This window comes from Sphaeramia orbicularis, chromosome 11 (genome assembly GCF_902148855.1).
Source record: "Sphaeramia orbicularis chromosome 11, fSphaOr1.1, whole genome shotgun sequence".
NCBI lineage: Eukaryota > Metazoa > Chordata > Actinopteri > Kurtiformes > Apogonidae > Sphaeramia > Sphaeramia orbicularis.
Genome location: NC_043967.1, coordinates 51,400,272 through 51,412,973, shown reverse-complemented (window position 1 = coordinate 51,412,973; position 12,702 = coordinate 51,400,272). Strand labels below are relative to the sequence as shown.

At 40.2% G+C, this 12,702-nt stretch overlaps 1 protein-coding gene across 3 annotated transcripts in view; it reads right to left on the bottom strand.

Moving 5' to 3' along the window:
* Positions 1 to 3,520: 3,520 nt before the first annotated feature.
* brd2a (bromodomain containing 2a) overlaps positions 3,521 to 12,702 on the bottom strand; it is an 11,454-nt gene continuing 2,272 nt past the window's right edge. For 2 of the 3 annotated variants that reach the window (XM_030146497.1, XM_030146499.1), the window contains exons 2-12: positions 9,873 to 10,179; positions 9,408 to 9,545; positions 9,182 to 9,323; positions 8,679 to 8,878; positions 8,024 to 8,560; positions 7,594 to 7,722; positions 7,249 to 7,440; positions 6,840 to 7,105; positions 6,379 to 6,698; positions 6,002 to 6,130; positions 3,521 to 5,559 (exon numbers count right to left, since the gene is read on the bottom strand). In XM_030146497.1, the coding sequence (XP_030002357.1) occupies positions 5,432 to 5,559; positions 6,002 to 6,130; positions 6,379 to 6,698; positions 6,840 to 7,105; positions 7,249 to 7,440; positions 7,594 to 7,722; positions 8,024 to 8,560; positions 8,679 to 8,878; positions 9,182 to 9,323; positions 9,408 to 9,545; positions 9,873 to 10,179 (2,488 nt within the window). In that variant the 3' untranslated portion in view covers positions 3,521 to 5,431. The remainder of the gene's footprint in view (positions 5,560 to 6,001; positions 6,131 to 6,378; positions 6,699 to 6,839; positions 7,106 to 7,248; positions 7,441 to 7,593; positions 7,723 to 8,023; positions 8,561 to 8,678; positions 8,879 to 9,181; positions 9,324 to 9,407; positions 9,546 to 9,872; positions 10,180 to 12,702) is intronic. The other variant, XM_030146498.1, reaches the window with a different exon arrangement.

Sequence of the window (12,702 nt, the reverse complement as noted above, 5' to 3'; positions counted from 1 at the left end):
AAAGTCTTCACCGGAAGTGTCAGTGTGGTATTCTCGCGTAGTCTTTACTGTGATTAACAAAACTAAAACTGTCAACATTAGAATATGGACTATTTCCTTTGACATTGAAAAGTTTCTCTAATTTTCAATAATATTCATAATGTGATCTTTTTTATTATTATTTTTTCCTGTTATGGCTAAAACATGCAGGTCACTTACCGAAGCAAATGAAACAAAGCATTAAAGTCTGAATAGTTTAAAGTAGTTATTAACATTTATGAATAAACAAATGTTAAGCATATATGATTGAGAAACAGAAGTAAACAAAAAGTGATCCGTGGATCAGTGACTGGATGTACAGAATCCATAAAAACAAAACAAAAAACAAACAAAAAAAACCTTATTTTGATTCTGTAAAACAATCTTCTATAACACACAAGTGAACCAATAAATGTAAGAAGAATTAAATAAATGAAGAGTAAAAATGACATTTTTCCGAGTAAGTGTTTCACGACTGAACACTGCCTTCTGACGGTCACCGTATGTAACTACATGCATTGGTGCTGAATTTTTATTTTGAAATTCTTTACCGGAAGCTGTTGTATAAACTAACTACAATGTGCTCACAAGAGGGCACACCACCTGCGTTTACATTACAAAGTTGTACTTTTCCGTCTTAAATTCAGTCAGATTATTAACATTTATTATTACATTATTTATTGTTGTTTTCCTTATTTTTTTAACTTTAGCATAATGTTGTGGCATACACTAAAGAGATATTTATGTTATGCATGGAATGTGTCAATTTTAGCAGTATTTCTAGCTTTATATTAATGTTATAACACCCCAAATAAAGTGCTTATTTATTTATTTATTTATTTATCTATCTATCTATTTATTTATCGAAGTTTTAAGTGTGTCGCTACTTTAAAACATAGTACATGTTAGCTAGCTACATGCTATTTTTAAAACAAAAAACAACCTACTTGTCAACATATATTGTATATATACTGGATAATATTGAATTCTTCATCTCTCGTTGTGTTTTATATGAACAGACGTGTTTTTCAGCTGCTTAAATAAGGGTTTTTTTTGTGTAGTTGTGTTGTGGAGTTGGTGTCAAGGGTTAAAAACTGACTCACTGTGGAAATTACAGACTGGTAAAACACTTTACTCCATAATTACTCTGACGAAATATGTCTGTTTTATTTTGTTTTGTCTTAAGAGTCCAGATCGACCAGCTCTAAATGTAAAGTGTCCTGAGATAACTTCTGTTGTAAGATTTGACTGACTGTCTGAAAAATGGATATTAAAGCTAGACCTACCGATGTGGCATTTCTCACAGCACTTAGCAAAAGTTTGAACATGAACAACCCGCCTCCCTCCAAAGCCCCGCCCCCTTCCCTCTGCCTGAGCTCTGAGGCTCCTCCTCCTCTCTCCTGATACGCGATGGAAACAGAGGAGGAAGCAGAGGTGGAGGTCCGGTCCGTTTTGGCGTGTCCGCGGACCCCTCCCTCAGTAATCAGATGCATCATCCACCTGCCGGGCCTGCGGCTCCTGTTCCATCAGTAGACCTGGTCTGTGCAGAACTGGGTCAGGGTCTTCACTGCAGTGCCCAGGGGATGGGCGCGCGCACTGTGAACACGCGGCCTCCGCGAATTTTCCGTGGACATTTGAAGTTTCATAGTCCATACAATTATCATCCTACATCATCTTACATGTGTGACACCATGTACATGTACCTGTATGAGTCCCACCGTCATAAAAGCTGAGCTTTATGCAGACCTGTTCAGTCCAGTACAGCTGACTTCCGGACTTTTATCTCCATCCTTCATTCATCAGACTCCCGTTTGTGCCCCTCAGTTGTCGTTTCTGTTCATAAATCCGTTTTTTCCCTTCCACATGTGCATGTCAGTTCTATCCAAACACATCTTAGACAGTAGACTGTGGTCAGTGACAGGAGAAGCAGCGCCAGTGAAGCGTCAGATTCAGAGGAACACATATAGGATGTGAGACGGCGATAATGGATCGGATGCTGAACGGCCGTAATGGATGATTGACAGGAGGCTCAGTCAGGTTCGGCCAATTATTTTATTCGGACCGACTAAAATGATTGGTCAGACTTTTATCAGAAATATATGAGAATTAAACATTTTTGAGTTTCAATACCTGGTGGATTTCTTTTACATTTTAGTTTGACACATGCATATCAGGAGCATTTTAAGATGACAAAAGAAAAGTGTAAAAATGCCACATCATACAGTATAGCTTTAAATCTGTATAATGCAGTGGTTCTTAACCTTGTTGGAGGTACTGAACCCCACCAGTTTCATATGCGCATTCACCGAACCCTTCTTTATTAAAAAATAAAATATGATTTTTTTCAAATTCAAGACACAGGTATATGTTTTACTGGTGCACAAAATGAACCGTGCATTAACATCACTGTGATCAAAGAACAAAACCAATACCGTGCATGAACTCACAACAAATTACATACCTTTTCACAAAGACATGACCTTTTTTAATACAACCACACTGAAATGGTTTTAATTTTTAACCTTATGTATTCCAGTAATGTACTTATTGTATTTATGCTATTTATCATTTTTAACATTTTAACACACACCCATCACCTAATTTCCATCAGGCTACAATAATAATGAATATTTGCTGCAAATCAGTGTGACTGACGGCTTTAGTGTAATACGATTTCTCCATCCGCGACGGTGCGTCGGTTGCATGATTGTAACTGACCAATGCGGTGACCGAAAAATGTAAACAAACGCTACACATGGCTGCCTCCGTGGTTAACAGGAAGTAGCAAAAGTCATAACAACGATGTGGAAAATACTCAAATAATTCATCGTCAGACGAGTGGAAGAGATTCTAAACACTTCCGGATGTGTTGTAGTGCTTTAAGCAACAACAATACACCACGTATATTGGATGTCAATCAGAGAAAGAGTCTCCGAAGCCGTTTGTTTACATACACGGGCCTAGCCCGACACACACACCTGACTAATGAGTCCAGTGTGTGTCTTGACCTTCGCCGAACCCCTGAGACTGACTCACCGAACCCCTAGGGTTCGCTCGAACCCAGGTTAAGAACCACTGGTATAATGTATAACGTAAACACGCCGTAGCCAACAAACCATAAAGCAAGAAATAATGATGTAAAGTACTTCCGGTGATAGTTTCCAAAATACAAGGCCATATTAGACCGAATACTAATGTGTACAATGTGATTGATTGATTGATTGATTGATTGATTGATTGATTTTAACGTCATCTGTCTGTTGGGTACCTAAAACTAAACGTTAATTAGTTAACAGTTATCAAGCCATTATTTCTGTATGATTATTCAGATTCATATTTCAGATTTTGTTCAGCTGCATATACATAAATACACACAAATTCTATAATAATTACTAAAATAAAATTAAAATATCAATAACTATCACTGACCTTAATTTAGAAATGCTGTTTGTAAGTAATGCACAATAGTACATAAACTGTAAAATAAAATATACAGTCGGTGAAAAGTTGAACATTTCTCAGTTTATTTATGTACAGATGTTTGAGTGAAATGATGTAGTCAAGTACAGAGGCATTTAGATTTCAGACAAACTTGAGAAAAGTAAGACTTGACAACTCTAGAGTATTTTATCCTCAAAGCTGAAAACTCTTCCTATGTTACTGAAAGAAAAAAAAAAAACATGCTCAAAGACTGACTGTAAAATATTTACACTTCTACAGTCCTGACAGTGAGTCTGTGCATATTTCAGAGTAGACTTCGACTTAAAAGCTGATTTTTAGTATTATGAAAACAGTATCTTCACTCAAATTCCTCCTAAATAAATAAACATAATATTCCAATCTGAAGCCAAGGCGAGATGAAAAGAAAACTGATACACACTTTACTTAAATCACAAATGTAATACCACCAAAAACAAACAGTGCATTATTACTCAACACATTAAAACAACTGTCTACGGTCAAAGTGGCTAAATGTCAAATTTCAGAAAGCCTTCCATTTTTACCAGCTGCAGTCCATTATGAAGAGAAACTCTCATACAAGTTTTAAAGCGTTGCACTGACAGCTGCTGAAAACCTCCCAACAGGGTGTTACTGATGCTTTTTAGTCACACAAATAAGTAAACTTACTCTTCAACACTCATTTAATACAGAAAAAATAGATCTCTTTCAGCTGCCATAGATCTCAAAGGCCAAATTGTTTTAAAAATGAAGCTGTTTTATTGTATATAAGTGATGGAGGGAAAAAAACAAAAACAAAATGCTTCATTTAATTTAATGTCAGAACTAACAAAGTAATTCTCTTAAAATAATCAAATCTAATCAGATATTTTGAGACTGAAGTGAAACAACTAAACACACAAAAAACTAAATAAAAAAAAAGAAATGAGATGTTATTTGGGCACAGGTGAGTGGACAAGACACGTCCTCACAATTTATTAGCAGATTGGTCACAAGAAGAAAAAAAGCAACACATTTACAGAGAAACTGAAAAGATGAAGAAAAAAAAAAAAAGACGGCCTACATGGGAACAGAAATATTTATGCATAAACTGATGAGTAACTGTCACATTTCTGTACAGTGGCTTTTAAACATGTACACAAGGATGCAGTATAGTAGTTCATGAGTAAGCAGATGTCAGTCGGCTCCTCTGTATTGCATGCATTCTGTCGTCTATTGAACCAAGGTGCTTCTGCGTGCAGACAGATTTAACGCCTGCGTCAAAACTATGAGGAACTTCACAAGGCTGCACTTGTGGTGCCAGATCTCGCACACACACACATGTGCATGCAAACATACATGACACATTCATACACACACACACACACACACACATACAGGTGTTTCCCCTCTACCCTCCTCTTTGTCACTCAGGAAAAAAACACAAAACAAAAACTAAAACAACTCTGCCCACGCCAGTTCTTCTTTCCCAGAATGAGGGAATAAATTAGCTCCATAAAATGCTTCTTTATAAAAGAAAAATATATATTTATAACTGTACATCGTATTTATACAGCATAAAGACAGGGAGCACGCCAAGAAGGGAAATCATTTCCAGAAATAAGACTCTGGCTGTAGCACCCTGATCCCTCCAACACATGCGTCGTTTACTGTCAGGAGATGGAGTCTCCCCCGCTCTGCACAGTTAAGGCCGGTTCTCCAGAGAACGGCAGTCCATCTGTCCAATCAGAGTCCAAGACTGGGCTGGACGAGTGAGCCGAGCACAGGGAACGCTCCATCTCTCTCTTTCTTGGTTTCATACTCGATAAGTCGGACCAGTTCCGCTCAGTTCTGGTCTCCTATGATCCGCCCTGCGGCTTCATCATCAGTAGCTCTAATTCAGTCCACTTGGTGGAAAACAACGTGTCCAGGGTCCTTTAACACCCTTCTCCTATACACAGAAACCCTCTGCTGCTCAGCCAGAGTCTGAGTCACTTGTGTCTGAGGACGAGGAGGAAGAGGACGAGGAAGAGGAGTCGGAGGAGGAGCTACTGGCGCTGAGACGTGACGGTTGAGTGTGTTGCTCTGTTGCAGGTTTCTCGGCTGGAAAGAGCGAATAAACACAATCAGGACCACGTGATCATAGTAAAAATACACTGGACCAGTCAAAGTGGTGTCATGTCAATACTTGTGCATTTAGGCCTTTTCTATGTTTCTCTTTATGATCTTAAACCTCTTTAACATTAAATACACACATCAGGCTGAAATCATGTACCTACATTAAATCTGATTTGACTGACAGATGAAACAAGAAACCAGGCTGGTATGTTGCATTAAAAAAATGTCACCTTACTTGATTTTTGGATATTTCATTGTAGTAACACTGCACTTTTCGGTTTAATCGGAAATATGTAGTTGTGCAAGTCTATAAATGTGACATAACCTTTGTGTTTCACATCAAGACTAACTCTTTTAGTTAAACTCTTTTTACCCGTTCTATCCAGCATATCCACTATGCTGTTACATTAAAGTATGGAGGACTTACGTTTAGCTTTGGGAGGCTTTTTCCCAGAGTTCAGCTGCCCGCTCACATCCATCAGCCTTCTTTCCAGCTCCATTTGCTTCTCTAAAGCCAGCTCTTCTCGGGACTTTCCTGCACTGTTCTTTTTACTTGCTGCACCAAACAGACAAGTGAAAACATCAGATTAAGGTGTGCCATTTACATTAATATTGTAAAGATTCTACTTAACTGTGTTTTAAAAAAAAAGTGTTTAGTTAAAGTCAAGCAAACCAGAATTAAATCAGCTGTAAACCTCCAGAATAGACAAAATATTTACATACAGCAATTCATTCAGGGGAAAAAAAAGCTCATGATCTGCAGGACTGAGGACCTAAAACTGCAGCTGCCCTTGTTTGACTTACCATATGGCTTTCGAGGTTTCTTCCTCAGACATGTCATGACGTATCTCTCCAACTCCCGCAGCGTTGATGGCTTCAGCGTCTCAAAGTCTATCTCGATCTCCTCGGGGTTCGTGTCTCGGAGCGAGGGCTCACGGGACTGGATGATGTAAACGACGCGGCCCAGCTTCTCACCGGGCAGCTTATTGATGTCCAGGCTGAGTTGGCGCTTCTCGTCATATGACATGGGTTGTGTCTCCTCCTCCTCGTCCGAGTCAAAATGACTTATTATTGGTTCGTGGACCGACGGCGGCACATTGAACATCATCGCTCCCTTTTTGGATCTGAAAGACAGAAGGGAAGGAAGAAACTCTGTTAAAAGCACTTGGAAACAGGCAGCACTTTTAAAAACCTCATGTGCTTTAATATCCATTCAGTGCACATTCATACATTTCCACTTTTGTCCAATAGGTGTCAGTACTCACTTGCTCTTGTTGTTCTTCTTGCTTGGTGGTTTCTTTACTGGAATTACTGGACAGGCCACTGCTTTGTTGTTGGTCTTTGTTTTTGGAGTTTTGGTGATTTTCGGGGTCTTTGCGGGTTTAATAGGCAGAATTTCTTCTTCTATCCTCCGATGTTTCTCTTTTTCTACTTTCTTCTTCTTTTTCTTCTCTTTCTTCTCTTTCTTTTTCTTGGGTTTCACGATGGGGCCTTGGGAGAGTGCAGTGAGCTGCTCATGCACAGCTTTAAGCTGAAGGAGACAGAAGCACACACGGATAAGAAAAAAATAATGGCACCGGGTTTGTTGGATTTGCATTTCAGGTTTAGAAAGGAAATCTGATCTAATCCAACTTCATGAGAGGAAATGTTCTGCACCCCCGGTTCAGTACAAACCTGTTCCTGCAGCTCTGCCAGCCGATTTGCCCTCTCCTCTTCAGAGTCAGAGCTCGGACTGCTCTCGCTCTCCTCGCTTTCACTGCTAAGCTCACTCTCCGATGATGATGAAGAGGAGGAGGAGGAAGATGAGGAGCTTGGAGGTGCAGGAGGTTCGTCTGGCATTTTAGCAAAGCAGAACTCGAAGACATCCTGTGAGGAGACAACAACACTACAATGAGCCAAACAGAAGACTGTGCAAACTTCAAGCGGAGGAAAATGCAGGAAAAAATAGAAATATGGTTTAAAAAACAAAACAAAACAAAACAAAACCTTCAATAAGTAACATAATGATAAATAAGTTACCTGTAGTTTTCGGGCCATTGAAACAACATCATGATCAGGAGGGTTGTACTTGTAGCAGTTGGAGAACATTAGTCTGACATCTGCAGAAAACTGCTGAGCATCACGATACTCTCTGCTGTCCATTTTCCTCTACAGACAAAAAAAGAGGAGAAGAAATTTTTTAGGAAATTACTATTTGAGAAAAGCACAAATAAATAACACCGAATATCCATGAAAAGAGGGTATATGTGGTATAAAATACAGTTAACATAAATACAAATCAAAAAATGCTAAATCAAACTTACACTACGATATATACTATAAAAAATGATTTTTTTGATAAAGGTAAAAGGCTTGTTGAGTACAAACGATTTTTAAATGATATGCAAATTTGCCATTCATATGAAGATTAGTGTAATGTATGTCAAAATGATTCTTCAACTCTGATTACCTTAATGGTGCTGAGATCCATCGGCTGCTTTATAATGTCATGGTAGTCATGGAGACCGAGTGTTGTGGCGTCGACAGGTTTATAGAAAGGCCAGGCGTAAGCTGCATGTTTCTTGGAGAGCAGCTCCTTTAGGACCCCGCTACAGTAGCGCAGCTGGGGGCCCAGTTTGCTGCGGCGCACCGGTGGTGGCAACATAGAATCAGGTAAATCCTTCTTAGGAGGCTTGATCGGTCGTCCACTAACTCCCCTCCTTCCCCCACCTGCTCCTTTGGTGCCCATCATCACTGCTCCATGGCCCATTGTCATGCCCATTGTCATGCCCATGCCCATACCCATTCCCATGCCTTGGCCCAGACCGAGGCCCTGGGTCATCCCCAGGCCAGAGCTGTGATCCATCCCAAGAGAAGTGAGCGTGAGTGGGGAGTCATGCCCGCCACCCATACCCAAGCTGATGCCACTGACACCCATTGTGCTCATGATGGGCATCGCAACAGTGGTCGGGGTGGTTGTGTCTGCTTTCCTCTTGACACCTTTTTTCTGTGTTTGTGAAGAGCAGGAGTAAAAGGACAACTTAGAACAGGGCAGTTGTTTCCACAAAATTTAAAAAAAATCAAGTTCTGACTGCAGTTAAACATAAAATATTGGGCCTTATTACCTTCGCAGTGGGCTGTGTTGGAGGTAGGCCCGTTATGGTAGGGGCGGTCTGTTCAGTAGAAAGGACAGGGGGCAAACTCTTGGTCACAAGCGTCTGTGGGGGGGTTGAGAGGATGGAGTCCGGAGTTTCTGGGGTGGGAGGAGAATATGCTGACTGGGAGACAGCTGGGACCTGATGAGCTGTTGTAATTCCACCTGAGACTGGAATACAGAAAAAGGTTAACAAAAAAAAAAAAAAAAAAAAAAAAGTTCGGTTTAAAAAACAAATGATGGAAAGTTTACACATTTGTATATGCATATTTAACTTTAGTCAATTAAATGTAAAACTTTTATGAAGGAAATACAACCTTCATGCACCATACCATACACGAAAGTCACAGAGACATATCAGAATCTCAAATGACATATTTTATAGACTAAAATTAAAATTTCTGAATTTTAGACCTTTTAGAAACGTGCGTAAATAAACACAAAACATCTGTTCTGTTAGTAACCAGTGCTCACCTCTTCCTTTTCTGCCAGGTTTGCCTGGTTTGACCCGTGGAGGGGGAGGGGGCAGCTCCAACTCCTCCTGGGGCATCTGAGCCACTTTTTGCAGAAATGCTTTCTCCAGAGACTGAGCCATCAACACTATATCATCTGTAGGCTGGAGAGGAAATTTGAACAAACGGATTAAAACCACAGGAAATACAAAAGACAATCAGTCAGAAATTTTGGGGAATGGTCTTACCTTATTATAAATGTAGCAGTTGGTAAACATTGTGTTGAAATCCTGCATGCATTCACTGGCACTGCGGTAGTAGTTATTCTCGAGTCTCTTCTTAATGGTTCCCATGTCCATGGGATTTTTGATGATCTTGTGATAGTCCTAAAGGGAGATACACACAAAAGGTGAAAAATTACAGCTGCTACATTCATATGTCCATTCAATAAAAAGAATTTACTTTGTGGTCAGGTAGGACTTCTCCCCTTCTAATCAACATTGCTTAAATATTTATAATTACTAGTGTTAAACTGCCATAACTGGGCAGGGTAAATTCCAGTGGCTCTTGTAGCTTATTTAAATAAACATGTTCAACCAGGATGATATACCATGATTAAACTACACCCAGTTGCCTCTACCTGTGTGTGTGTGTTGGGGCGGGGGGGGTTGTGGACAAAGTAGCGCAACAAACGTTTTGAAACTGACACTTACAGGCAGATTGAGTTTAACAGCATCTACAGGTTCATGAAAAGGCCAGGCAAAGTGATGCCTCCACAAAGACTTGAGAAGAACTTTTTGTAGGAACTGAAGTTGGTTGGTCATCCTCCCCTGTCGGCTGGGGTCTTTTACTGGAGGCTGTGGGGGTCCTGTGGGGGTTAACTGGCTGATGGGAGGCATCCCAGGACTCTCAAAGCCCTCATAGAGCAGTGAAGGCTTCCGTATGCGTTTTCCAGCTGAGCCAGAACTCTGGTCCATCGCCGTAAGTCCCGTTATGCCAATCTCAACCCCGATATGGGAGCTGCAAAGAGTACAGTTCAATGACTAATGGGCATGAAATACTGTACTTGTGCAAAGAAATTAACTAGTATCAGACAATAAGCTGGACTCTTCAAAATATAAAATAGAACAGCTATTGTTTTGTCCTTGTGAATTTTACATCTTAGTCACACACCTGTAGTACACATACATATCAACTTGAGCTCAGCTGTATTCAGTCATCTATTAAGACATATAAAGTAACATTACTCTGCAAGTAGTTAATTAGCAGTTTATTCTAAGTGAACACCGGTGAAATCAGCATTTCCAGTACAGAATGAGCACGACTACCACTTCATCCTCTATTTGACTGTCTCACCAATGGCACTGGTGGTGACTCCACCCCCACTTCCCTGTAGGAGAGACTGCTGAGGGATTGTGGGTGGAGTTAAAGCTGACACGCTACAGTAATGACTGGACTATTCTAGAGTTTCCCCCAACACAAACACACATACCATAAACAACACACCACAGCAGCCTGAAACAAATTACCTTCTGGTGCTTGGTGTAAAAATTGGGATACCTCTTACAGAGACCATGTATAGCAAATATATGGAGTAAGTGTATCTCAAGTCCATAGAGGAAGTCAACATTTAATACCGGCTGGCCAAGCCAAAAGGTATGCTAAACATCTCTGCTAGATTTTGCTTACAGATAATACACACAAGTCTATCCTTTACACCAGGGCCACCTGTGTTTCTAAGGCTATGACAAGTTTAACATATATTATATGTGCACTCCATCAAATATTCTCAATGTCTCTACACATACCATTGATGATCACTAGAGCAAAAACCTACATAGAAGATGTATGTCCAGGTAGGCGGATACACAAGCCGCATCCCAAGTTTCATGAAGAAAGGTGAACACAGCAACAGTTAAACTGCTGCACCGATAGTGTGAACTTCAGGCTTTCTGGCATGCATGAAGGGTGCTTCTTCCTGGTGCTCCAATTTAGGAAAGCAAACTCCAGGCACAACTTTTATGTACCAAATCAACACCACTCTTAAGACATGCTTTCAAAAATATTGCCTTTACACAATTTATACATGAAAAATATTTTGGAAGTTCTACATATATTTCTTGCCAATTATTTAAAACAAATGGAGGGGATGTACAGTGATGTATCGACTAAATATTCAGTATTATCTTAACATTCCTAAATGGGAAATGCCTTGTCTTAATGGTTAATGTCCCCTCTCAATTGTTAACACCTTGTACTCACTACAGGACCCCCCCGCCCAACTGACCTACTGATACACAAAAACTTCCAAGGGCATATGGGGGTACTCGGTGTCTCTTCAGATGGTTGTTACTTTTCTCATCAAGCTCAACATCTACATCTGTGGTCCAATTATTGTATAATGTTGTTGGTTGTCCACTTTAAGACTTAAGTTAAAATAGTGTGTACATTAAGACCCCCATGACCTTGATGCAACTATTGCTAGTCTTCAGGGCACTTGGCTGCCACTCTGATGAACAAGGAAAAAAACTTCATGTATGGCACAAAGACTTTTCTTGTATAAATGATACAACTTTGGGAAACACAGTTGACAGTTAGTGCACTTTATTATAAAAAAGGAAAAGTATTGGAGTACATTAACATTATCAATACTAACAGAACGACTTTCTGATGACTGTAAATCTGGTTAACAAATGGATAAAATTAAAAACATGGAAAAACAAGGAAAATCAGAAATAATTCAGCACATGTTTGGGAATTGAAAAACCAAATCCTATGTTAATATTTTAAACACCACAGCTACCTTGATTGGGTTGAGTGACATTGAGTGCTGTAACCAAGCAACCGACCCAAAACACGATCATGGACATTATGCAACTGTCAAACATTTAAGAAATCAATTAAACAATAACTACTGAAATTATAAAAACAGCAGATAACTAATAGGGTCCCTGATCAAACTTAGCTGCATTGCCCATTGTCTCTGAAGGCATGTCGCTGTGTGGGTGATCACAACAGCTCCTGACCGTCACATGGCTACAATAACAAACCGGCATAAGAAGCCTAAATGCCGGCGAGACCACGCTCCTCTGCAGCTTGCTATGTTTTAACGCACAACTTGTAGCACTACCGCCGGAACACAGTTGTTCATAGTCTCTACAGGCTGCCATTTACTTTGACAGACATTCAAAAATTACTGTAAGGACTATTCAAAACAAACAACCGTTACAGGCCGAAAAATGTGCGCCTGACCACTCAACCAGCAGCCAGGGTTACAGTATCGGAGCAACACTGACCAGACGACTCTCTGGAAAGCTAATGCTAGCAACACTAGCACCAACTACCAGGCAGCGGGAGAGAGCGGCCAGCGGCGGGGCGCTACGAAGATGGCGCCGGCGTAGTGCGAAAACAGTCGCAGCTTATTACAGCCTACAACCAACGAACTACAAATTCTCCCCACATATATACACCAACTAAATTTTACGTCTTCACCCTAAACCTCATTACCCAAAGTATTTAATGTCCATTTCTCTCCAGTCTATT